The sequence below is a fragment of the Taudactylus pleione genome, unplaced genomic scaffold, assembly GCF_031769625.1.
Source record: "Taudactylus pleione unplaced genomic scaffold, aTauple2 ptg000201l, whole genome shotgun sequence".
Lineage (NCBI taxonomy): Eukaryota > Metazoa > Chordata > Amphibia > Anura > Myobatrachidae > Taudactylus > Taudactylus pleione.
The window spans coordinates 18697972-18724971 of record NW_028284603.1 but is presented as its reverse complement, the minus strand read 5'-3'; the positions used below and the strand labels follow the sequence as shown (position 1 = coordinate 18724971).

At 41.6% G+C, this 27000-nt stretch overlaps 2 protein-coding genes across 2 annotated transcripts in view; one reads left to right on the top strand and one right to left on the bottom strand.

Moving 5' to 3' along the window:
• ABCG5 (ATP binding cassette subfamily G member 5) overlaps positions 1–21268 on the bottom strand; it is a 59081-nt gene extending 37813 nt beyond the window's left edge. The window contains exons 1-4 of the mRNA XM_088477520.1: positions 21180–21268; positions 15129–15250; positions 14700–14836; positions 11231–11329 (exon numbers count right to left, since the gene is read on the bottom strand). Coding sequence (XP_088333646.1) covers positions 11231–11329; positions 14700–14836; positions 15129–15250; positions 21180–21268 — 447 coding nt within the window. The remainder of the gene's footprint in view (positions 1–11230; positions 11330–14699; positions 14837–15128; positions 15251–21179) is intronic.
• A 599-nt stretch (positions 21269–21867) lies between these two features.
• Positions 21868–27000, top strand: part of ABCG8 (ATP binding cassette subfamily G member 8) — a 37238-nt gene continuing 32105 nt past the window's right edge. Inside the window, exon 1 of the mRNA XM_088477441.1 lies at positions 21868–21927. Coding sequence (XP_088333567.1) covers positions 21868–21927 — 60 coding nt within the window. The remainder of the gene's footprint in view (positions 21928–27000) is intronic.

The window sequence follows — 27000 nt, the reverse complement described above, 5'->3', positions numbered from 1 at the left end:
CGTTCACCCCCAATTTCCCCCCAGGCCTTATTAATTTGCAGTAATGCCAGTTCCTCAAGCCCCCTGGTATTGTGTGGGGGAGTATCAGGATCCCATCCCTGGCCCTGAAAAATCTGTGTGACCTGCCTCCAAATCAAAACCGCTTGTCTAACCAATGGAGCTCTAACACCCTTCAAGTTGCTGCTGAGTAGTACCTGAAGTGTAGTATGGCCCCGGGATTCCTGTCCCACCAGAATAGTAGATAGTTCATCTACCTCCAAAACCTGTGTCCATGCCTTCAATTGCGCCAATTGTGATGCATAATAATAAAACTTAAAATGAGGTATCGCCAATCCCCCAGCCTCCCGTGACCTAGTAAGTGTATTCAACTGAATACGGGCTCTACGTTTAACCCAAATCAAAGAGGATAACAATCCATCTATTTGTCTGAACACACTCTGAGGAAGATAAATTGGGGAATGTTGCAACACATAAAGAAGTATGGGTTGTAAAATCATTTTTACCAGGTTTACTCTGCCAGTGAGCGTTAAGTGCAATTTCCCCCAAGTATCCACCGGGGATCTTAAATATTCTATTTGCGGCTTAATATTTAAGGACACATAATCACGAGGGTCATTATTTATCCATACACCTAAGTATTTGAATGAGTCTACCCATTTTAATGGGAGTGGTATAAGCGGAACAACTGGACACGCTCCTCTAATGGGAAGTATACATGATTTGTCCCAGTTTATTTTCAGACCCGAATATTTCCCAAAAGAATTAATATTTGCAAGGGCATTAGGCATGGAAATATCATATTCTGAGACAAAAAGCAGGATATCATCAGCATATAATACTATTTTATCCGATCTAGTTCCCATGGAAAATCCCTGAACATCAGGACTAGCCCTGTTCAAGCAGGCCAAGGGCTCAATGGCCATGGCAATTAAAATGGATGACAAGGGGCAGCCTTGCTGCGTACCCCTCGAGAGAGGGAAGGAGGATGAGGTAAATCCATTTATCGATACCCTGGCCATAGGCGCCGAGTACAACAATTTAATCCATTTAATGAACCCAGAGCCTATCCCGTAGCCACTCATTGTTTCCCATAAAAAAGGCCACTCTACAGAGTCAAACGCCTTAGCGGCATCTAGTGACAAAATTATTTTAGAAGAGGGGTCTTCATGCGAGATCTGCAATTGGGTAAAAAGGCGTCGAAGATTAAGCGAAGTTGATTTTCCTGGCATAAATCCAGTCAGATCCGGATGTATCAACTGGGCAATCACCCGATTTAATCTAATGGCCAGGACTTTAGCAAGGATTTTGATGTCTGTAGGGAGGAGAGAAATAGGCCGATATGACTCCGTCTGCTTAGGGTCTTTCCCCGGCTTTGGTAACACTACTATAAGGGCTTCCGACATGGATTGAGGGAGAGAATTACATTCATACAATTTATTGAATAGCTCAAGTAAGCGAGGCACATAAAATTGGCTATGTTTTTTATACAACTCCAAGGGAATTCCGTCTAACCCTGGGGCCTTACCATTTGGGAAGGATCTTATAGCTAAGTCAATTGACTCTATAGTCAAAGGGGAATCCAGGAAATCCTTGGCCTCAGAGGACAACTCAAGAAGAACTATATTCTTAAGATAGTGACGCAGTTCAACAATATTATATGACACACCAGAACTATATAATTGCTGATAGTATCTAACAAACTCCTGTGTGATATCTGGTGTTTGATTGTAAATTATACCCCCTGAACCCACAATCTCTACTATAGTTATTGAAGGGCGTTCCAATCTTGCCAAATTGGCCAAATAACTACCAGGTCTATCACCTGTTGCATATCTAAAGTGCGAGTTGAATAAAAGTTTATATCGAGCCTTATCTGTCAAACAGTCGTTCCATGCCCTCTGTGCAGACAGCCATGCAACCCTGGATGACTCTAATCCATCAGCGAGGTAGGTAAGCTCTAATGATTGGCAAAGAGACCTCCAACTCTAATTCCTTTTTTTTGTAGAAAGACCTTAAATCAGCAACACGTTTAATCAAATCCCCCTAAGAAAGGATTTAAATGAGTCCCATAATATCTGATCTGGGGCCGTACCATAATTAAGTTCAAAATATTCCTTCCACGTTTCTTCCAGATCAGAATCCGCCCCCATACGAGTCAACAAAAATGAATTAAGTTTCCAAAATGATTGACCCCTTTGACATTCCAGATCTAAGCTAAGTGTCAGTGGAGAATGGTCCGAGATTCCTCTGGTCTCATAACGCACAGACTTAATTCTCGGCAGCATATCTCGTGTGAGCAGCGCCAGGTCGATCCGGGAGAATGTGAGATGAGAATACGAAAAACAGGAAAACTGCCTTGTAGTAGGATTTTTCGTCCTCCACGCATCGACCAAGCCCAGCCCAGACACATAAGCCGAAAACCTGTTGCCTTGTGATGAAGGACTTTTCTGAGCTGTACCCCTTCTATCCAAATCCTGATCCAGAACATTATTGAAATCCCCAACACAGATTGTAGACGTTTCCGGGGACAGGGCCATAAACTCCGCTACTTTCATTAAAACTACAGAAGAATAAGGAGGCGGTATATATAATGCTAACAATAAAAGTGCTAGATTATTAATCCTACATTTCAAAAAGACATAGCGATCCCCTGGGTCAATCTGCACCGACTCCAGTATAAAAGGGACCAATTTGTGGACAAGAATGGAGACCCCCCCTGGAAGCGGACGTATGTGATGCATGGTAGGCCCAGCCCACCCACGTTTTTTTTAAGGGAGAGCAATTTCCCACCTACCAGGTGTGTCTCCATAAGGCAAACTATATCCGCTCCATAATTTTTAAGTTGTATTTTTAAGTTGTCTCAGCACTAGGGAACGTTTTATTTTGTCATTAAGACCTCGTACGTTCCAAGTGAGAACATTGATATTAGCTTGCGTCATAGTATTCCAGCTAGTATAGCATCTCTTCCCAAAATATGTAACCATAGAGCAATCCCGTATAGACCCACAGTACAAGCATGTCTTGGACCAGACATACAACAGTGCAGTATATAATAATTTGAGACCACATAAGAAATCAAAGAAAAAAAAAGGAAAAAATAGTAAAACAATAAAACTACAACCCCTATCCCTTCTGCTCCTCTCCCTGTATACCCAACCCCAACTGCGGCATACCTATTCCAATTCCCTTCTCTCAACAAGTAAACAACAGAAGATTAAGTTCACCAAATGAACATATAAAGAAAAAAAATTATCCCGTATACAGGGTGAGGCAAAATATATAATGACCCCTAAACACAGGGTACCCTCCAATATTTCACACCCCGGGAATAAAAATAAGAACAGAATACTGTCCTGGCCTAAAATAAAATATTATTAGGCTAAGGAGCTTGGATACTATACAGATATTTAAGGAAATGATCATTATATCAATCTACGCCATCGCACAACAACTGAAACATCAATATGCATAATCGCAAAGGAAAAACATTTGATTATGATGGCAGTCATATATATAACATAGTGCTATGAAAAACAGGAGCATTAATCCATGTTCAGTCATTTACTAGCGGCCTCCTGGCCGGGGCACGACGATCCAACTACAAAGCAGCCTCTCTCGGGGTGAAGAAAAATTTTGTTTCGCCATCCGCAACCACTCGTAATTTAGAAGGGAACAGCATGGCGTATGGAAGATTGAGATCTCGCAGGCGACGTTTGACTGAAGAAAACTGTGCCCTCTCCTTTTGAACCTCAACGGAGAAATCAGGGAACACCGAAATCCGTGAGCCATTAGGTTCCATAGGACCTTTAGTGCGAGCCATTCTTATCACAGTATCCTGATCCTGATAGTGTAGGAATTTGGCAATAAAAGAACGCGGGGGTGCTCCTGGAGGAAGCGCTCTGGTCGGCACACGGTGAGCCCGCTCTACTACAAAGTGTGAGGTAAAGGCCTCCTGACCATATGTTTCCAGCAACCACTTTTCCAAAAATTCATCTGGATTCGAGCCCTCCTCTTTTTCCGGTAGCCCCACAAATCTGAGGTTGTTACGCCGAAGGCGCCCCTCCATATCCGACATCTTCTTATGTACCGCAGCCATCTGAGAATCCAAAACAGCCACTTTCTCTTTTAGTGGAGATACTGTATCCTCAAGCGTAGAAGTACGTGTTTCCACCTCTCCCACTCTCTCACAAACTCTCTCTAAATCATGGTGAATTATAGATAGGTCAGACTGCACGTCACCAATTTTATAAGCAAGCCTTTTCTCACTTGCTGTAACCGCATCCAGCACACTCTGCAAAGTAGCCGCAGAGGAGTCCTCCGGTATATTATCGGCAAGAGGGGACGCAGGAGGAGATCCGACATCCTATTCTTCTCGGGGCGGGGGCTGCGGCGTCGACGAGCGAGAAAAACGCTCCAGCTTTGTTGCTGCAGCAGCATGATGAGTTTTCCCCATATTTGAGTAGGTGAGGCAGTATAGAAATATATAAGATAGATAAATAAATAGCAGGAGCAGCACCACTGTGTTTATAACAGAGGAGGCCACAGATTAAACACACTGACCAGAAATCAAAATGGCCACCAGCAGCACTTCCAGCATTTAGGAGAGGCACCCAGACAGGGAATCAGGACATCAGCAAGAGCATCCAGCAAGGGTATGTTATGTGGGTGTCAGAGCCAGCGCTGGGAGAGCCAAACATGCAGGGCTGTGTTTTGTATAGTAGCGCTGCACGGAGACACGGAGCCTGCCGGCGTCCCACGTGACCAGCCGCGGCAATTACACCCGCCAAGATACTGCCTCTAATAAGGCTCAGGAGGCTGCCGCAAGCTCCTGGACCCGGCGTGACAGGTACTCCAGGACCTCCGACGTCCGCCTGTTATGTTATATCCCCGGGGTGCTGTAGCAGGAGATGATGCAGGATATATTTATTGGAGAGCTCACGACTGCGTGTGCTACTCCATAGATGCCTAGGCCATGCCCCCCTTGATCCTTACTTCTTCTGAAGGATATCCTTATGTCTATCCCATGCATGTTTAAATTGCTCTACTATCTTAGCCTCTACAACCTCTGATGGGAGGCTATTCCACTTGTCCACTAACCTTTCTGTGAAGTAATTTTTCCTCAAATTTCCCCTGAACCTGCCACCCTCCAGTTTCAGAACATGTCCTCTTGTTCTAATACTTCTCTTTCTTTGAAGAATGTCGCCTTCCTTTACCTTGTTAAAACCCTTTATATATTTGAATGTTTCTATCATGTCCCCCCTATCCCTTCTTTGCTCCAAACTAAACATATTAAGATCTTTTAGTCTTTCCTGGTACGTTTTGTGGTGTAGACCTTGCACCATTTTAGTTGCCCCTCTTTCTACAGTCTCTAATGTATTAATATCCGTCTGGAGATATGGCCTCCAGAACTGAACACAGTATCGACATGAGGACGTACCAATGACCTATACAGTGGTATTATCACTTCTTTCTTTCTGCTACTGATTCCTCTCCCTATGCAACCAAGCATCTGACTTGCCTTCCTCATTGCTTTGTTACAATGTTTGCTTGTCTTTAAGTCACCTGAAATAGTGACTCCTAGATCCCTTTCCTCTTCAGTAGTTTCCAGTATAGTACCATTAATACTATATTTAGCCTTTGGATTTTTGAGACCCAAGTGCATGATCTTGCATTTTTTGGCATTAAGTTGTAGTTGCCACGTTCTTGACCATTCCTCTAGTCTACCTAGTCATCAATCATTTGTTTTACCCCTCCTGGTGTGTCTAACCTGTTGCATACCTTTGTGTCATCTGCAAAAAGGCATAGTTTCCCTTCAATACCATTTGCATTGTCACAAGTAAAGATATTAAAAAGCACTGGTCCAAGTACAGATCCCTGAGGTGCTCCACTGGTAACATTTCCCTCTTGAGATTGCACTTCGTTTACTACAACTCTGTTTCCTATCCTGCAGCCATGATCTTATCCATTCAACTATAATTATATCTAATCCCATGCTTTCCAGTTTATTTAACAGTCTGCGATGTGGAACAGTGTCAAAAGCCTTACTAAAGTCTAGATAAGCTATATCTATGGCCCCCCTTTTATCTATTTCCTTAGTTGGTCTGGTGTTTAGGCCTCAAGTGTGGTGGTCCTCGTAAGCTGTCGTCTTGATGATCAGGTAATGGTGTGAAACAGGCTTTGCTGTGTTTAATTTGTTCAAGATGCATTCAGGGTCCAGGAGGTCTGCCCTTACTGTACATCTCTGATGGTCATGAGAGCAGGCTGGGAGGTGTTGGACGGGAATAGACTAAAGCAAGACATTACAAACTAGGAATTATATTGTGTCAAGGAACATGATACCCCAACAGTAAAGAGTAATGATATGAGGCTCCTTTCAAACTCAAGTAAAACATTGTAGCATCTAATACACAACTTCTGTAAACCAGGTCATTTTAGAACTTGAAGCTTTACAAATGTACTCTACCCAATGCACCATTCACAGTATACTAAAGGGCTGTGTGGGTCATCTCAAGTCTAAACAGTAAAAAGAGGCATGCATAATACATTGAAAGGACCAATCAGAAGCACTGATATCATGGGGATTTTGGCTTCTGATCAACCTGCCAACTCACAAACTCCTCTGCACATACTCATCTACTTTGTTCACCCCTCGGGGAGGTCCCAGAGAGTAGAGGCAGGGTGAATCGCATCATCATGCCGAAATCCTGCCCATTTCTCTAGAAAATGAGCGGGATGTGAGAGGGTGACTTGCGATCCCAGGAGTCCATGGGGACTCCTTTAAAATTTGGCAATCTTCGTTTGTAAAGAGTAGGCAAGTATGCCTCTGCAGATTTTTATAGTGAGCATCACACAGCTGAGTGCAGCTTTAAAATTCCTAATAAGTACTTTACATGATGGGGATTGTAATCCTTCAATATCTGCCAAGACAGTATTGTGCATGATAATCTTAGATACTCCAGCCCAATACAAAGTGGAAAATATTGCAAAATGATATAATGTATGGATTTGGGTTTTTTCATTACAATTATGGAAAAACAAAAACATATTATATAACCCATAACAACCAACCAGATATCAATGTTCAGCAATCTATTGCAGTCAGATAATGAAAGCTTATATCTCATTGGTTCATCTGGATAAGAGCACTCACCTTGTATTTATCTGCAAATTGGTGCATTGTATAGATTCCCTTTAGATTTCCTTTAGTTTATGTCACATAAAATATTCTATTTACCTTTCACTCATGGGCCAAACTAGATTGAAGGTATCTTACATGTGTTTGGCTATTTGAAAAATGAATTCCATATACTGTACAAACTCCAAAGCAGTAATTACAAATATAAAATTATCCCATTATCTTCCACTCTTCCTACATTTATAAAAACATCTGTTGTACACTGACCTTTGGCCCAAAAAGTCAGAAACACCTGACAATAATAGTACAGTGATAATGAGTTAAGTCCACATCAGAAAACATTCCATATGTTTATCAAAGCAATATATATTTTGCCTGTGAGTCAGATGCTGTTTAACTGGACCTGTTATCTAAAGCTACTTGGGCTTGGAAGGTTTTTCATTTGCATTATATGATTCTTACAAACCCCTTTCTATAAAGTCCCCACTAACCTGTTGACTGTGAACTTTTCAGTAGCAGCTACAACTTCATGCAAATTCCACTGCCATGTAATCGTTACTTGGGACATCTTGTGAGCTGTCCCGGAGGCATTCTTGCTGAGATTTAAATTCACACTTCTGGTGGGAGGTGTGGAGGGCTTGGTGCTATGAACAGGGGTGGCTCCAGCGAGAGCCACGTCCTGTCCGGGACACGATGCCCCTTCATCGCGTGGAACCGGAAATGGGGGCGTGGTCCAAAAATGGAGATGCTAGTTGGGGGAGTGCCCATATGGCACACCTCCCGTTATCGTCAGGCTGGGGGCAAGCCCAGTAATACGTCAGTAGCTGGGCTGCCCCCAGCCCTCTTCCTGCAGTGAATGGGTGCCGCACGCATGCATGACATCCATTCCTCTTCTCCGGAGCAGGAACAGTGGGGCAGTTCTCGAAAAATGGGACTGTCCCACTGAAATTGGGAATTGCTGGGAGGGCGCGCCCTCTATGGGGTGGCGCCCCTGTTCGACCGCACTGGTCGAACATGCCTCGAGCCAGCCCTGGCCATGAACACATCATTGCTGCCCCGCTTCCTGCTGTACAATGCTGTAATTTGTGCCATTGGGTAGCAGGGGCCAAGATGACGCGTTTCACTGCAAATTGAATCACCAAGACCCCCAAGGCTGGTCTGCTTTCCCAGGAATCCAGGAGTGCTCCTCTCCTAAGTAATCGCCAGCATCACTGCAAAGGGGGATAATGTCCCTCTTAGCAACTGACCTGGGCCGGACCCCTCCAACAAGCCCGTGCCTGTTTAATTATTTATTTATTTATTAACAGTTTCTTATATAGCACAACACATTCCTGCCTCTCCCCCTTCCTGTTTCCCCCGGCACCTTTGCATAGACATGGTGTAATTTTAGCTGTTGATAATAATGATGGTGGTATTTTTGTGATAGTCGAAATTATATGCTAGAGTATTGGTTGCACATACAGGGGCTTATTCATTATGTTAAATATCGGACCCCGATATTTAACATTCCATCTTGCAGCGAGCGCCGGAGCAATTCATCATTGCTCTGGCCCGGAGACAGCTGATCCGAAATTAGCTGTCTCCCCGAAGTGTTTCACTGCACCTTTCGGAGCGAAGACACAAGTGCGCATGCGTGACCTACAGGTCACGCATGCGCACAAGAGCCCCAATATCCGACGGAAGGAGTCAGACAGGGGCAGACTCGCAATTTGGACCTCCTTCCCATAGGGAAGGAGCGCGTTGCGATACATAAGCAGAAGCAAACGCCATCTGAAGATGGCGAATGCTCCTGCACTCTATATTGTATTTTCAGAGCTTGATGAATTCTCTCCCCATACTAGTGTATGGGAATAGCAGAGGAAGGTAAGTAAGAGATATCTGTGATATCTCCAGGCCCGGTGACAAGGGGTACAGTTTATCTTGTGTATCTTAATGGCCTGATACTGTAACTAATGGGTAACCTATAACATATCTCTGATGAGGATAAAGTTGTTGACATCAATACATCCATACAATTAAACGGCACATAAAAAAAAACAACTGAACAATGACAGTGGATAATCAGCTTGAAAAACAAACAATCTGCTGTGATGACAATCAGCCCTAGTTATCACATGCCACATTATTAATGCGGTGGGGATATGATATGAACTAAATTCGCAAAGTGAAATTGATGGCTTTTGTTATCTAAATTGTACTAGAAAAAAGTAAATTGTGCCTGACTGCTGTCAGTTACAAGATTGTGGGGTCTATTCATGATGTTAATTATCGGGATCCGTTCGGACCCTGATAATTCACATTCTAACTCGCCGCGGACACCAGAACAATTCATCATTTCTCCAGCATGGAGACAGCTGATCCGAAAATCAGCTGTCCCTGCGTGCGGCTTCACTGCTCCTTTCAGAGCAGTATATCTTTTCACTACTCCCATCGGAGTAGTGACGCTAATGCGCATGCGTGACCTACAGATCATGCATTTGCACAAGAGCCCCGACATCCGGCAGTCCGACGTAACGAGGGAATAGCCCACACCTGTCCATGAAATAGCTTTTGAGTTGATAGTCCCATTACTTTTGGCCCCTTAAAAAGTGGGAGGCACATATAGAAACCGTTGTAATTCCTACACCGTTCACCTGATTTGGATGTAATTACCCTCAAATTAAATCTGAAAGTCTGCAGTTAAAGCACATCTTGTTTGTTTCATTTCAAAGCCATTGTGGTGGTGAATAGAGGCCAAAATCTGAAAATTCAGTCAATGTCCCAATATTTATGCACCTGATATAATATATATATATATATATATATATATATATATATATATATATATATATATATGAGACGTTGATAGGTGTTTCTGTGTCCGGTGTTTGATTCCAAGACCGTATGAGAGCCGCTACTTCTGATTGAAAAAAAATAAATATATATATATATTCAATATGTGACTGTCCATTTAGTGCTTAGGCATGTATATCACTGAGGGGCTTTATGTGTTCATGTATGTGTCTATACAAACGTGTCCACATACACCTTTGTTTAAATCTAAACAGCCCCCGCTGGTGCGCCGCAGACTTTGCGATTTATCTGTGTCAATCGACTCGCCAGACATTTTTTCACAAAATGGGTGTCTTATTTGCAATACTAATGCAGCAAAAAGTACACTGACTACTGGCACTGACACTTCATGAGCTTCTGTACTTTTTTTTTTTATACTAAATTAACCTTTATTTTAATTTTTTTGTTTTTAACAGGTGGTAGAAAGAAAATAAATTTGAAAGGGAGCATATGGGGGGGGAGGGATGGCCAGTCCCTTACTTTTTCGGGGGCACTTGGACCCCTAGAAACACCCCTGTATTACTTTATTTAATTTTGCTTTTGGATAATTGGATATTGACAGATAAGGGAGTCTCAGAGCTCTGGCGAGTCCCCCTTTTCCTAATTATACTATCTGAGTCTGGATCTCATTGAAGGTCACTGTGGGGAGCACCCCAGTCGTTATCTGAAAGGTTGAAGATGTGAGTATGGACCCTACATCATGCACCTTACATATAGCACCAGCTTCAAAATGTATCAGAATATCTGTATAATATCTGTATAGACAGAGAGTGGCTTTCAATATGTAGATAGATGCATGTAGGCTACATATATATCTATATAGGGATGTGTCGGTTGTGCGGAGGTGTGGTTGGGGGTGGGGGGGGAGGGGGCAGAAATATCAGTGTAACGGGCCCGAAGATTTCTGCTGCCGGCCTTGGATATCTCCTGTTTTACCTTCTTGATGAATGGCCCGATAACTTGATTTCTGCAATTGCAGGTGAAAATGTTCATTTACACCTGCTTTTGTAGAAATGAGGTGATGATGAATAGACCCACAGTACCAATCTACAGACATACAGATGACATTCTGCAACTACATTCTACTGTAAATAAGGCCTAATGTAAACACATATATAAGTGAGGGCTTGCTGAACTACATGAATGTAAATGATAGATTATCTATAAATTACAAAATGAGCTGAAACTTTAACTGGTTCATACACTGTATAATATATAATTTCTTAGCAGCATATTATACCCACTACAATATAAGATAACAACCTTTTTCCTGATCGCCTCACTGGAGTGTTTCTGAAGTGACAGCATTGCAGTGTAGGTCAGCGTTTCTCGCACAGTCAGATGGGGCAGTAAACTATCGTGCTGTAAAAAGTACAAAATAATCCATTCTTATTATATGTTATACATGAACTAGTTTATACTATATAGTTACACATTAGACACACTTTCCTATTTAAACATACAAATATACAGTACAGGCTTTAAAACAATTAGGGTTTCATGTATTTAAAAAAAAATAATTAGCCCTGCTAGCATGTGAATAATGTACTTGTAATGTCCTATGGGTTGGGTATGAAGCCGTTGGTTCATATCCCAACCCTGGAAGCCTGACAGATCATAATCCCGATGCCGGCTGGTAAGTATATTTGACCCAACCCTCCTCCCCCCTAACCCTCCCTTGGGGGTGCCTAAGCCTAAGACCCCGGGGGTGGTGCCTAACCCCATGTCCCCCCCATGGTCCCTAACCCACCCTGCCTGCACCCTAAACTAAACCCTCCCGGGGGGAGGGGGGTTGCCTAGCCCTAACCTCCCCTCGGTGGTGCCTAACCCTAAACCTCCTACCCCTAGCCTAAACCTAATCCTCCCGGGGTGGTGCCCAACCCTAAGTCCCCCTCATGGTCCCTAACCCTCCCTCCCTGCACCCTAAACCTAACCCTCCTGGGGGGGGGGGTGCCTGGCCCTAACCACCCCTCGGTGGTGCCTAATCCTAAACCCCCTTCCCCTAGCCTAGACCTAACCCTCCCGTGGTGGTGCCCAACCCTAAGTCCCCCCGGGGATGCCTAAACCTAACCCTCGCCTCCCCCGTGGCTAACAGGTCGTGATGCCCGGCTAACCTACGTTCGGTATGCCGGGCGGCGGGATTTTGGCTTGGGGCTAATGATAGCTATCGGTATTTAGATGCCTATCTTTATTCCCATGCCAGGCTTTCAGTGTCGGGATTCTGGCGGTCGGCATTTCAACCGCCGGCATCCTGACTACATCCCATTTTAATACACCATAATATAAAGGGGCATATATTTTTTTGTCACAGACTTGGTCTGAGATAGCTCATTACTTGTGAAGTATACAGTTTAAAAAGGGCAGCAGTTCAATTTATATATATTTCAAATCAGATTCATAGTAGAGAATTTTTTATTATTTTATTTAATTATTATCCTGTAAGCTATAATAAGACATACTGAAAATTAGGTTGTTAGCCGGCACTCAGAAGAAGTTTATCTACACAGACAGACACTTATCAACTGAGCTGTAGTAAATTTCACCCTTTAAACTGACGTAAATGACTTGTGACGTATATATTATGAAAAGGTTTTTTACTCTTGACCTGTAGATACTTGATAATATTGATGTAATTTGTAAATGTGCAATCTAACACCACCCTGGACTGCTTCATGGTGAAAGTACAAACTGATGATATACTGTATAATTTATTATTATTATTATTATTATTATTATTATCATTATTATTATTATTATTATTATTATATAATAACAGTTGATGGCCAATTGACCATCTTCCTCAGAGGCAGCATGTTGTGGTGACGGAAGTTTGGAAGAGGGGCCTGTTTCAGACTGAGGCCCTATGAGCTTTAGTTGCGCCACTGGCTGAATTTTATGGGTGAGAGCATAGAGCAGGGATGGTAAATCTCAGGCCAAGAGGCCGTATAAGGCCCGTGGAATCATTTGCTCTGGCCCTTGGAGTGTATCTGACTAGCAGGGTGCCTAGAATGGCATCCTGCAGCCAGAATCTATGCAGCAGTGCTGCCTGGAGTGTCCTTAGGACCCTTCAGACAGTCACACCGCTGCCCTTACAGCTCCCCGGGGCATCCTCTGGATGCTCCGGGCATTACTGTAATCACCAGTGATTATGGCCCCGCCCCATGTGACATCACACAGAGGGGCAGTGGTCTGCACTGGGCCCGCGAATAATGTTCTATATATCAAAATGGCCCTTGCAGAAAAAAGGTTCTAAACTCCTGGCATAGAGGATGATCTTACTTTCCTTCAGGATGCCAACACTCCACATACAACACTAGAAAGATATTTCCTGCCCCAGGCCTATATCATGCTCTTCCCAGGAGGAGATGGGACCAAAGTCATAGGTCCTCCAGGGGTTTAGAAGGTCTCCCCATGTGCCTCAGTCCTCAAAGCACTTGCCTAGGTTTTAAGGATGTCCATGCTTATGCACAGGTGACATAATTAGTGCCTCAGTCAATTTGAATTAACCATCTATTTTCAAGCATGGAGATCCTTAAAACCTGGACTGTTTGGGTGCCTTGAGAACCGATGTTTAGAACCCTGCACTGCAGTCTGGTCCCTAAGGCAACTTCTCCTTCTGTCAGTCACCAGCTCTCCTCACAAAGACTGAACCCTGTGCAAGTGTGGACTGTCTATAATTGTATGAGTCACAAAAAAAGGAAAAAGGAGGCTCCAGTATTCCACATCTCCCAGGAGACAAACAGATTTCTGTCTCCAAAATACATACAATGAGCATACAATATAATGATCTAGTTGTTGCTTTTTGTTAATATTCAGCATCTGAAATACAGTCAAGATCTCTCTTCCTAAGTTTAATCAGCATCTACAAGGTAACGCTATGTTATAGAACAAAAAATCCCAAAACAAAGAACATTTAATACACTACTAACCCTTTGTCATCCATTTGGCATGTGCCACCAAATTTATACTGTACGCATGTCCCCATACAGGGACACTCATGTAATTATTCTACTGTCATTACAGACAATGTAGTACAGCATCTCATTTTAATCACAGAATTAAAACTAATGGTTAATTCACTTGTAATTCCACATACATTATTTATGCCATGAGCTGCTTTTGTGGCATGCTTTATGCAGGCAAAATTACTAAAAAGCCAAAGTACATATTCAGGAAAATAATGGTACTAATAACTGTGCACCTGATCACCCGCATCCCCCTCCCCCATCATTTAATTACACCCAACCTTATACATGCAAGTAATCCTTATGTCTATGTACTCCTGAAAATGTCACATCCACATGGGAGTAATCTTTTCCTCGCTGTAGACTAGTCATTGGGCTCACTTTCCTCTCATTGTCTAGCTTTGAGTTGCCAGATAAATGCTAATTGCTGATTCGTTGCTGAGATTCAGTGTAAGCTTGGCATGTAAATGTATAGTGAGTAAATGGTGAATGTAAAACACAAACATTTCAATCACTTTCATACCAGTCACATACTTTCCTTAGCAATTTTCTCTGATACAAATAAAATCCTGGTAGAAGACTCTTGGTTGCGCATGTAATGGTCTGGCCCACCCTTTACTATTACTGCTGGTAAACGTTGAACATATATAACTAGAATTACAGTACTTACAGCCAGGTCCATGTGGGCTGTCTGAGCTGAATGTGGCTAGATGGAAATAAGACAGGAAGTATAAATCTATTCATCATAAATATTTGTGGAATATTACCTGTAAGACGTAGGAAAAACAGTCCTGAAATAGTTCCTTCTTTATCTGAGACCCATTCAAATAAACCTCACCGAGCAATGTTCCTTTATGTCCTATCCTTCCAGAAATTGCATCTAGAAGTGTTGTCTTTCCAGACCCTAAAAACAAAGAGTTATTGTTATTATTATTAGGTGTTTATATTATGCACATAGACAAGAAAAATAAATTAGTCTACTGGCACTAATTATTCTATTTCAACTATCTACAGAATCTGTCTGTCTGTCTGTATACAGAATCTATCGATTCATCCATGCATTCAGGCTCATTGGCTGTACTAGCCATATCCTAGACCAGTGGTTCTCAAACTCTGTCCTCAGGACCCCACACAGTTCACGTTTTCCAAGTCACCCAGCAGGTGCACAGGTGTATTCATCTCTCACTGACAATTACCTGAGTTTCCCAGAATCGCCATGATCTGGCCGCTTTCCATGTAGAAGGAAACATCCCTTAATATTGTTCTTGTCCATTTTTTGTAATATGATTGTACATCCCACCAGGGTCCAACACGTTCACTGAGCAAAGATTAATACATTATTAATAGTGCATCCTAAATTATGTTATTCAAGAAATGGAACCAGGGTCATCAGGGAAACTTATAGTAGGGAGAAGGGGAATTTTAACTATAGCAATCAGTCAGATGTTTAGTTTTTTAAAACAAATGTACCTTTCATTGGATTTTAAAATCAACACTTAAAACTTTAAGATTTGCTCTATCCTCAAGGTTAGACTTGTACAGTAAAATGGCGGGATCCACATTCATAGCAAAGACTTCCAATGGTTCCATATTAGGCCTCCCCTTTAGCCTCTAATATTAGCAAATATCATGAGTCCTTCTTCAGCCTCTTATACAGCAATCTAAACATAAACGCAGGGCTGTATTTAATATACTGTATATAGATGGATTTATGGTGGTTTTGTTGACACTGCTGAAGGGGAAGGTGTTAGATAGAGGGGCATCAACATGTGGGGTACATCATTACTCATTCATTTAAAATGTTGGGTTAATTTTAATTACAGCCCTGCCTACATGACGTCCAGGAGGGTGAGGTTATGTTAAGTTTGGCTGTTTATGAGAATTACTGTCTATCTTATCTTTCCTGGCCCCTTTTAATTGGGAGACATTTACTAAATTATCAGTTATAGAGGGAGGTATATCAAATCTTCCAAAGAGATAAAACAGAGAAGTTGCCCATGGCAAAAGGGGCAATTTAAGAGAGGATGGGATGCATGTGTAGCCTTTGTGTTGGCCCCCCTCTCTTGTCTTGTCATTGAAAGAGCCCACTGCGTATGCCCAGGCCTCCTTGAGCATGGCGCCCATGCCATGTCCCCAGTGATTTCCCTACTGCGCATACACAAACCTTCAGGAAAATAATGGCTGTTATTTTCTTTGTGAATTTGGCAGCACGGGCACCGGGGGGGTAAGTATAATGTATAGGTGTGGGGTGTGCAGGGGGTCCCATGTGTACTGCACACCCTGCACCCATTAAAGATATGCCCATGCAAAAACAACCAATCAGCTTCTAGCTATAAATTATCTAGCACAGCATATAAAATTACAGAATCTGATTGGTTGCTATGGGCAACTTCTCAACTTTTTTGAAGTTTTGTTACATCTCTCCCATAAATGTCCTTCTTTGACAGGATTGAGTAACCTGTGGTTCTCTCTTTATAGAAGGGCAACAAGACCCATCATGCACACCAGACTTTAGGGGAGAAATACTAAGCCGTGGAAAAAGTACCAAACAATCAGTTCCTAACTGTCACGTTACAGGCTGTGGGTCTATGTACTAAGCCTTGGATGGCGATAAAGCAAACAGAGATAAGTACCAGCCAATCAGCTCCCAACTGCCATGTCACAGGCTGTGTTTGAAAAATGACAGGAGCTGGTTGGCTGGTACGTTATTTCCGTCCACTTTATCTCCATCCAAGGGCTGTATTTAATTAGGTCCAAAAAGTCACTTTTGTCAAAAAGCATTCGTGGGTGTGAACTTTTCGCGCATACGTGCTTATCGCGCTATCCAATTGCCGGAGTGTTCGCACGTGCGAAAACTCCATAGGCAGAAACTGGTGAAAAAGATTTCCTCATCTCAGAGAAGGTGATAAAATGTGCAAAATCACTATTTTTTTTACTAAGAACCCTTTGGATTGCAGGTGGCTGCTGCAGGTGTATTTTTAACAGATTTTTCTGTATTTTGGAATATTTGCACACCATAATGAGATTTCTAGGGGATGGGACCCAAGTCTAAACACAGAATGCACTTATGTTATATATACACTTTATAGCCTGAAGATAATTTTAAACATTATTTTTAATAATTTTGCTCATCAAAGTTTGTGTACATAGTTACATATTTAAAATTTGTTTATGTTTCATATACACCTTATACACACAGCCTGAATGTAATTTTATGCAATATTTTTAATAATTTTGTGCCTAAAACACAGTATGTGTACATTGAACCATCAGAAAGCAAAGGCATCACTATCTCAGTAGTGCTCCAAAAATCCTGTATTTTGGAAAAATCCGTATTTCAGAATATTTGGATATAGGAGACTCAACCTGTACTGTTAACTGCAATTGTATTTAGATATGTTTTATACTTATATGTATGTCTGTTTTTTTATTACTTACTATGTCATTTTAATGTGTTATTATTATAAATAGATATTATACAGCAGGTGAACAGCGCTCCTCCTGATTTTTTTGTTCTGTTGGAATTTTTGGAGGGCCAGCTCCTCTACTAACAGTTGCTAAACTTCAATAATAGATACAATATAATGCTAATTCATGCTACCACAACTTGACTGTAGCTGCTGTACGGGTTGGGTACAAGATCCCGGCGGTCGGGATAGCGGCTAACAGAATACTGACAGTGGGATCCTGGACATTTAGAATCCCAAACCAAATAGGTAAGTGTCCTAACCCCTAACCCTCCCCTAACCTACCTTTCCTGCAGCCTAACCCTTCCCCTAGTGCCTTACCCTAATGCCTCAACCTAACCCTCCCCCAACTCTAATACTTACTAGCGGGATGCCGGCGGTCGGGATTCTGGCTCTGGGATTCTGGGATTACCCGATCACCAGAATGGTAACTAAATCCCCGACTGTACTATATTGAGAGCATTCAATAGAATTCTGCTAATAACAGATATTTGCAGGTTAATTCACAGAAAGGTTCAGATTTTACCCTCATACTGTTTGCTCTTATCCCTTTTTCAGAAATGTCAAAAGTCAAAACCAAAATAGCTGACCAAACAACAGGTAAAGTCGAAAAGTATGTTAGACAGGACAATTTATGCAAAACAAACAGGGCAGTAAGTCTGGAATGCCTTAAAAAAAAGACTGATGTTTTTCCTGAATGGTTCTATGTGCAAAGAAGTGTTCATTTTTTACTGTATGTTTACACTTTACTCATATGTCAGTGTCACATCCACATATCAAAGCCGAGATGAAAGTCCAGTACTTCAAACACAGAGCCACTGAAATGTAAAATTCTGGAGAGTATGTCAGATAGAACAGATGTAATTTGCAATAATTAGGAGCCTGTTTGTTAATGTTTGCATTTTCATCGCATTAATATTTGTTATTGCCACTATTGGCAACGAGAACAGATTAATACATGTGGCTATTTACCAACCACATAAGAGGTTGTCCCAGCGATAACTTTCATCTATTTAAACCTTCTTCACTGCCTGCTTATCACAGCGGTGAAGATGGTATCTGTAATAGGAATGTGCACACTATAGACTGCAGGGGGGAGGATAAAAACACTAGATGACTTTATAGTAAAACCAAACATTACACTTATATGCAATATAAACTGCCAGTATCATAAAACATTGGTATATTTTTTATACACAAAAACAATTAGTCAACAACAAATATATTGCACATGTGAAATGCATACAAATAACACACAATTAATTAAAATGGACTCAAACAAATCCCTCACTACAGATTATGTATAAATTATTGTTTCATTATAAACTATCAGTGACAAAAAGAAAACGGATTACATCCTTTCAAAGAAATGCCTATGGTTTCAGCCTAGCAAATGTATAATAGTCTGTATAGATACTCCTAATAAGAACCAAAAACAGTCAGTAATTCTTGGAGGACTCCAAGTAATTGGCGATATCCTTGTGAAATAGGATTCTAATTAATGAGGATATTTTGTTAGAAACAGCCATAAAGAATATTTGAGCTGGGGACGGATTAGAAGATCCCTCTCTGGCAGGAAAAAGCAAAACATTTTCCTATACAAGTTCTAACGCCACCTGAAGATGGAGATAGCGAACTTGGCCAAGCTCCAAAAATCTAAGCATCTAGGATCTTTGTAAATTGCTGAAACATAAAATCCCCATTGCCAATAGTAGGGACTGCGTTATTCTGCGTTACATAGCTGTATGCAGGAGATATCCTTGCTATCTCATGCCTTCAGCCTTTGGAAAATTGCAGGGATGCATAAAACATGCGGAAACTGCTGATTGTTTTTTTTTCTGTTTTCTGTAATAACCAGAGATGAGACAACGTTGTACACTTTGCTAGTTAATTACAAGCCTTTGGTCAATAATCTGTTTTTGTATTATTTTATACACAAATATTTTATGGTGGATTAAAGTATTTAGCCAATAAGGTTTGAGCCACAAACTGTCACTTTATATAATATATACACAGGCATGTCTGGAAGGTTTGGGGGGTACATAATTACACACTTTCCCATGTTTGACAAGAGAGAATGTGCAGGAAATGTGATGATAAAATGTATAACATTTTGAAATGAGTGCTATGAGCGAAGTCTGATGAACTACAAAAATGAAAAAAATGTTTATCTCCTCTTAGTTATGAGGATCTGGTTCTAGTGTTTATTATGAAGATAGTGGCATAAACTCATACTGAAGCAGATGTATATTGAATGTAATTTACACAAAATAAAAACAGGGATTTACATTATATGCTGAGAGTGACGTACACATTGCAAAGTGCACACAGTTCTGCACCAGTAGCATATGCTCCTGGTTAACGTCAAGAGTATGTTGCATACATTAAAGGGACCGATACATCAATTGCCAGATTCCCCTGATATCCGTTTCTCCGACTATCTTCAAAACCCAACATGTTAAAAATCCCTGTATCACTGTTTCTGATCACTTTTGGGTTGGAATTGGAAAGGATTATTTATCAACGAGTTTTATCATATGCAACAAGTTTTTAAACTTGTTGGGTATAATAAATGGCGCTCAAGTCAATCAGCTCCCAACTGTTTTTTAAACAGATGACAGTTGGGAGCTGATTGGCTGGAGCACCATTATCATACAAAACAAGTTTTAAAACTCGTTTTGTATGATAAAACTCCTTAATAAATGAGGCCCTAATGGTGGGTACACACTGGGCGATATTACAGAGCGACTGCACGATTACGACATCGTAATCGTGCAATCGCTCAGTAATCGTGCACAAATCGTGCACTTTTATGTCGGAAACGACCAGCGATGCGCACTCCCGCTGGTCGTTTCCAACTTTGTCCATCGCCTGAACATGCAGCACAATCTGATGATGTCATCAGGTTGCTGCATGTTGGGGAATGGGGGAAGAGAGCCCGGCGCTGAACGATATCGTTAATGATATCGTTCAGCGGGTGTGCTCAATGTCATGAACGACATTGAGCACACCCTGCCGGGGACACACTAGACCAGTGGTTCTCAAACTCGGTCCTCAGGACCCCACACAGTTCACGTTTTGCAGGTCACCCAGCAGGTGCACAGGTGTAGTCATTACTCACTGACACATTTTAAAAAGTCCACAGGTGGAGCTAATTATTTCACTTGATTCAGTGTGGAGACATGGAAAACATCCACTGTTTGGGGTCCTGAGGACCGAGTTTGAGAACCTGTGCACTAGACGATATCGCTCAGGGAGCATATCGTCTAGTGTGTATGCACCTTAAGGATTTCCAACATGTTGGATTTTGACAAAGTTTTTACTCAATCTATCAGCAAATCACAGCATTGTGCCGATAGATTGTTGATATGTGAGCCCCATTACACTTATGTTTTTAAACATTTGTTTTGATTGAAAAATACACATTTGCTGTTTGGTTTCAATAACCTACCTGTGTAATACAGGAGGTAGAACTGTCCATCTCATGTATGGAAAAAAAAAATCAAATTGCTAAAACATGCACACAATAACATATACACTTGCAAGAAAGAAAGCACCTATCAACAAATGAATTTACAATCAGCCAATCTATAAGAACAGGGAGTGCTAATGACCTTCATTATCACCAACATGTATTTCTTACAGTCCTCGAGCACCTGCAACTGGTGCGTCTTTCACAGGCTAAAATATGACAGTCTGTATCTGTTTGATATTACGCTCTTACTGTATTTAGCCTACTTTTTAATCTGCTTTCCTGGTAAAGTAATCATGATTTCTCACCTGACAGTATAACAGATGTTGTGTACACTTATATTGCAGTAAGGTCCATTTTCTGGAACCATTATCCGTGGCTCCCCGCTGCCATCCATTGATCGTCTGGGCTCCAGAAGATAATTTTGCTTTTTGTTTGAGTGGATCTAGACTGTGACAATCATCTGCCAACAGACACATCATAATGTTTATACAACATCCATAGCCCAGCTGAGAAACAGGATTTATAAATCCCTCTGCCCACCTCTACCTACACCCACCATACCCCCAGATAACTTCTCCCATTAACTGGTGGCACAGTACCCCTCACTAACCTTAAACCATGCAGAAATTGCCATCGTCAATAACTTGAGTGAAATTGTGCAGGAAAGGCTCCTAATGCTTATGCTGGGTTTATTCTCCTGCTGTAGCCTTTATCTTCCATAAACTAAGTTGACTGGGAAGCGTAATTTTGTTATCTGATAATACTTTAGACTTTTACACTGTATCTGAATAGACAATGCAATTTATTGGGTGACAGTACCTTGGAGAGGGTGTGTTTAATATAAGATAACTGGGATGAACTGCTGATATCTAACTGTGCAACTGTCAGAGTTCAGTAAGCATAGAGAAGGTACTCTGCATTCACTAGCAGTCCCATCCTTATCACTAGGGACTACTGTAGCTTGGACTGTATGCCACTGGACAAGGGCACAAGATGGACGCCACCGGTGGCATTGAATTGGCAATAAGGCAAGCTCGGTTTCCTTCTGTAAAGGTAAGTGCAACATTGTTAGTGCAAAATAAACAGGTCACAGACACATATATGCTGCTGAGATTACTGGAATATTATAGAACAATCAAAGTATAGTAGTCTAGTGGTTTACATAATATTATTTATGATTTATTGCTCTAACGCAGGGCTATTAAACATGTGGCCCTCCAGCTGCTGTGGAACTGCATGTTCCAGCATGCCCTGTCACAGTTTTAATATTCCCTGCAGTGGCAAACGCAGGATTTCTAGAGAGGGGTTTCCAAATGCTTGATTTTGAAGCGAGTGTGGCCAGTCCATGAAAGGCATAATTAACCAGCTAAAATAAACATCATATTCAGTATAGTGTATGTAATAACTCTGCCATATACACTGAACCAGCAATCGCAGTATGCCATTATATGAGCAGTAGGGTCATCCTGCCTGAGCTGTTTTTAATTCATATGTGGGCTCCATTCCAGATTATTTGAGCTGTCTGGTAGCCTGGGGGAGCAGCAAAAGAACATTTCACTGCCCTGGACATATATGTACAGATTGGTCTCCTTATGCACTGGATAGTGTATTATTATACAGTATTAATATAATGAACAATAGATGGTCTATATCAGTGCACGTTTTCCAGATCCCCTAGTTGGTGCACAGGTGTATTAATTGCTGGCTCACACATTTTAAAAGATCAACAGGTGGTGCTAATTATTTCATTTGTGACACTGAGGGGATCTTAAAACATGCAGTATTATATGCTATGTATATTGTGGTCATCATAGTTTGGGCTGAGGAAAGGGGGTAACTGGAACCCCCCCCCCCCTTGTGTTTGCCTATGCCCTAATAGCAAAATTGTGGCAGGGTATGTTAAAATGTGTAGTTCCACACCAGCTGGGGGGTCATATTTTGAGCACCCCAGGGATGTTTATAGAGATTTGCATTGAAAGTGACAATGATACTGTACATTTTGTACTTACTACATATAAAAATAATTACTTCTGATTACCGGAGAGGCTGTATTTGTGTATAATTGATTTGACTTGATGAATAAAGGCTCTGCAGGATTTAGCAGAGTATATGCAATAGCAGAGGTCTATACTGTACAGAGTAGATATAATACAACCAGTGGATTTCTTGCTGTCGGTGAACTATGAGTCTCACCCAACCTGTTGGCACTTCCAGTACTTTTATAACAGCTGGTGAGCTGCAGGATTGTTCCCTCTGTTGTATACATCTCTGCATAGCCTGCAGTTGGTTGTCTCGATTTTAACCTAATCTCAGTAATCTCAGCCTATGTGCGAACACCCCACTACTACCTAGTTATGCCCTTTCAGTGGAGATGCAACTTAATAGCGTATGACTCTGAATGGCATTGAGATAAGTACAGGCGGTTCTGGAGCATGCACAGTACGTAAACATGCACAATCTGTCCGCAAAACTGACTTAAATTCGACTTTGCATCAGCCCCATAGAGTGTATCATATTTTGTATTCATTAATAATAATAATTAGGATTAGTATTATATAAAGCTCTGGTTTATTATGAGAGTATGGAAGGTATTAATTAATTTACCGCCACAAAATCAGCATAACAAATATATGGCCATAAATAACCCATTCAGGACATAAGAAAGATAAATTGTAGAAGAAATACAAAAGGTGAACTATTGGATTTGATACAATCAGGTAATTAGAAAAAGACCTGTTTTGGTAGTATGGTACATTGCTAAACAGATGAAATGTGAATATAAAACAATAATAGAAGAAGTAAGGAAGAACAGAAAGAAAAGAAGGAAAGAAAAGAGATTAAACAGAAAAGGAGGGGAGGAAAACGCAATCTGTGTCGGCTAAGGCACAGTGAGGGGAGAGAAGGCAGTGAGAGTAGCATAATCCGCAGTCTCTTTAAAGCTTAACCAGGTATACCAGGTAGCAGTGAAGTCAGAGGAGGGCATCGCGACCATCGGGCTTGCGACGAGACCCTGCGGTAGGGTCTCGCTGCCGCAAGCCCTGGAGTGATTTTGGCTCTATCAGAGCCAAAATCACTCCCACTGACATCACTAGTCACTAGTGATGTCAGTGGAGCCGGACCCAGACGGTAGGCGTTCCCATGGGAACGCCTCCGTCTGGCAGCCACACCCCCGGCACGCCCACCCTTTGGTGCGAGACCCCAAGCGACGGCTACCCCGTCGCTCGCCAGGTCTCGCGCATGCGCACGACGGAGCTCCCTCCGTCATGCGCATTGTGCACTTAGGCACCATCGACCCGCTTGCGAGCGTACAGCGCTCGCGAGTGGGTCAGAATCAGGCCCTCAGTTCCTGAACCTCTCATTAAATATGACTTAATGTCCTAGGCCAAAATGGATTCTCCAGAAGATAAGTTTTATTTAAAGGACCTTTTCAGTGCCTTCTTTTCTAAATACTATATACAGTATATATATATATATTTATAAAAGAAAAAAATACTGTGGTAGCTATTGGTATGATATAATACACTTTTGACGTGTTCGAATCCCGGAGTGCCATAGTATTTTTTTCTTTTACACGATTGTTTCTGAGGGCACCTGGATCCATTGTTACTGATTTGGAAGAGTGCCGGATTATTTGCTCAGTAAATGTATATCCAAATAGAATGAAAGCACAACTCCTTAATAACAATGTCCATTACACTGTTCCTTTTAATATTCACCACCCAGTACAAAACCACCATTGCTGTATGTATTTTCAGCCATCAAGGTAATTAAAGACAGTTCAGATATCCAACATAATACTTATGCTTGTCTGTCGACTTCGGTCCAAACAGGGCCGTTCAAGACTTGTAACAACATGCCACCAACACCACAGCTTGGCTCACAGATATGGCTCACCACCCCCCACTTGGAATGGGTATTTAAGGCTTACCTTTAATGGAATAAACATTACACCTGTTCACCAGGTCTAGCGTGCGTGCCAGAGCACTGCGCATGCTCGCTACAGCCTGCAGCTCTGTTGTTAACATCATCTCACGAGACTACGCAGGTTCCTGCTCAGCCCGATCATGTGACTCCGATCACGTGACTCCACAACTATTCCCATGGATCTAATGACTTAGCATGCGTTCCACCCAGCGTTTAGGGAATCCCCAAATGGGACAGGTAGAGAATTTAGAGGAAGAAAGAGGTCCCACACGAGGAGGGGGGTGAGGAGGAAGAAGGAACAGGAGAAGATGTTGAGTGAGAATGTATGAAAATATCGAGATATAAATTGACTGAGGAAGAAATTTCGGTTCTTGCATTAGGTCTCACTTATGTACCCACCCATAAAAGCTACGATTTTGATTTTTCAGTTGATTTGTACAAAATGGGTAGAAAATTGAGATTAAGGGAACATTTTAAGGACAGTATGTCTGAGGTAAAAAAGCAGAAGATCAATCTGAGCAATAGTTCAAGTACTTTTGATCCTGTCTCCACTAACAGCAGCATTAAAACTTTTCTTCGGGTGGTGGAGAAGGAATATGTTGATGGAAATATTCGACAAAAAGTTTATCACAATTTGTTGTTTAAATAGAGCCAGGCTATACCGTCTTTGCAGGCCATTGATGATATTGTGATAAGACTGGCGGACAAGGGTGGTGCAGTGGTTGTGTTGGATTTTGACTATTATGATAGAGACATCAGAGAACAACTGAGTGACAATGGAGTGTTTACAAGGGCAGTGAATGGTCCAATATCGACAGTAAAATCTAAAGTTGATTAATTGATACAATTGGGAGTGTCCCTTGGATACCTGGATGAATATTTAGCTAGGACATTTTCAACTAATCATCCAGTTTGTCCGATTTTTTAAACCATACCCAAGATTCACTAGTTTCCAACACAGCCACCGGGTCGTCCAATAGTGTCTGCCAGATCTTCTATTTCCCAAAAATTTACACAATATATTGATATCCTACTACAGCCAATTGCTTCCAGTAGTGAGAGCTACATTAAGTATACTCCAGATTTACTGTCTAAACTGAATGAGATTGGTGATAACCCTGATGATTTATGGTTTGCCACCTTAGATGTCACATTCTTGTATACGGTAATACCACATATACAGGGAGTAGAGGCAGTGAGAGATATTCTGTCACATTCCAATTTTGATGGGCCTCCGATTGATTTCATTTGTGATATTATTTTTTGTGTGTTGGAAAACAATTATTTTCAATATGGTGACTCATTTTTTGTGCAGAATGCTGGGACCACGATGGGTTCGAATTTGGTGCCTGTGTATGCTAATCTATATATGACACAGTATGAGCGTAAATATATATACCCCAGGTACGGTCCCAGCATTCTGCACTATTTTCATTTTATTGATGACATATTGATCCTCTGGTGTTGTACTAGTAACTGCTTTCATCAGATGGTGAGGGAATTAAATGAGCTCCAGAGCCCCATTAGGTTTACCAGTAATGTGCAGGCAGATAAAATAGAGTTTTTAGATGTCTCTATATTTAACAGCAAAAATAAAAGATTGGGGACCACACTCTTTCCAAAAATCACAGATAAGAATACTATCTTACACGCAACGAGTCACCACCCCAAGGCCTTAAAAGAGGGCCTCCCACATCCCACGTCACATTTCATCAGAGTTTTACGCAACAACACTGAGAAGGAATTGGCAGAGGTTCAAATAAGTGACATGGTACAGAGATTTTTGGTACCGGGTTATTCCATGAAAGTCATTAAAAGTTGTTTGAGGAGAGCCCGCCATATCCATCAGGTGAGAGATAAACCGAGGGAAAAGACATCAAGTGGAATAATGATAGTGACCACCCAGTATAACACCAGAGCTACAAGCTTTACTAAGGCTGTGAAAAAATACTGGCCAATCATTGGTACAGATGTGGCACTTAGGAGTGCGGCACAACAGCCAATTGTGGTGTTTAGAAGGAGTCCAAATTTGAGACAACTTTTAATGAAACCAACAAAAAATGTTAATAAGAAAATGGAGAACCCATGGCTGCAGAGAAAGAAACTAGGGTGCTTTCGGTGCCTAGGTTGTACAACCTGCAGTGGTATGATCCCTGGCAAGGAATTCGCCCATCCACACACAGGGGCCAAGATTGGAATTAA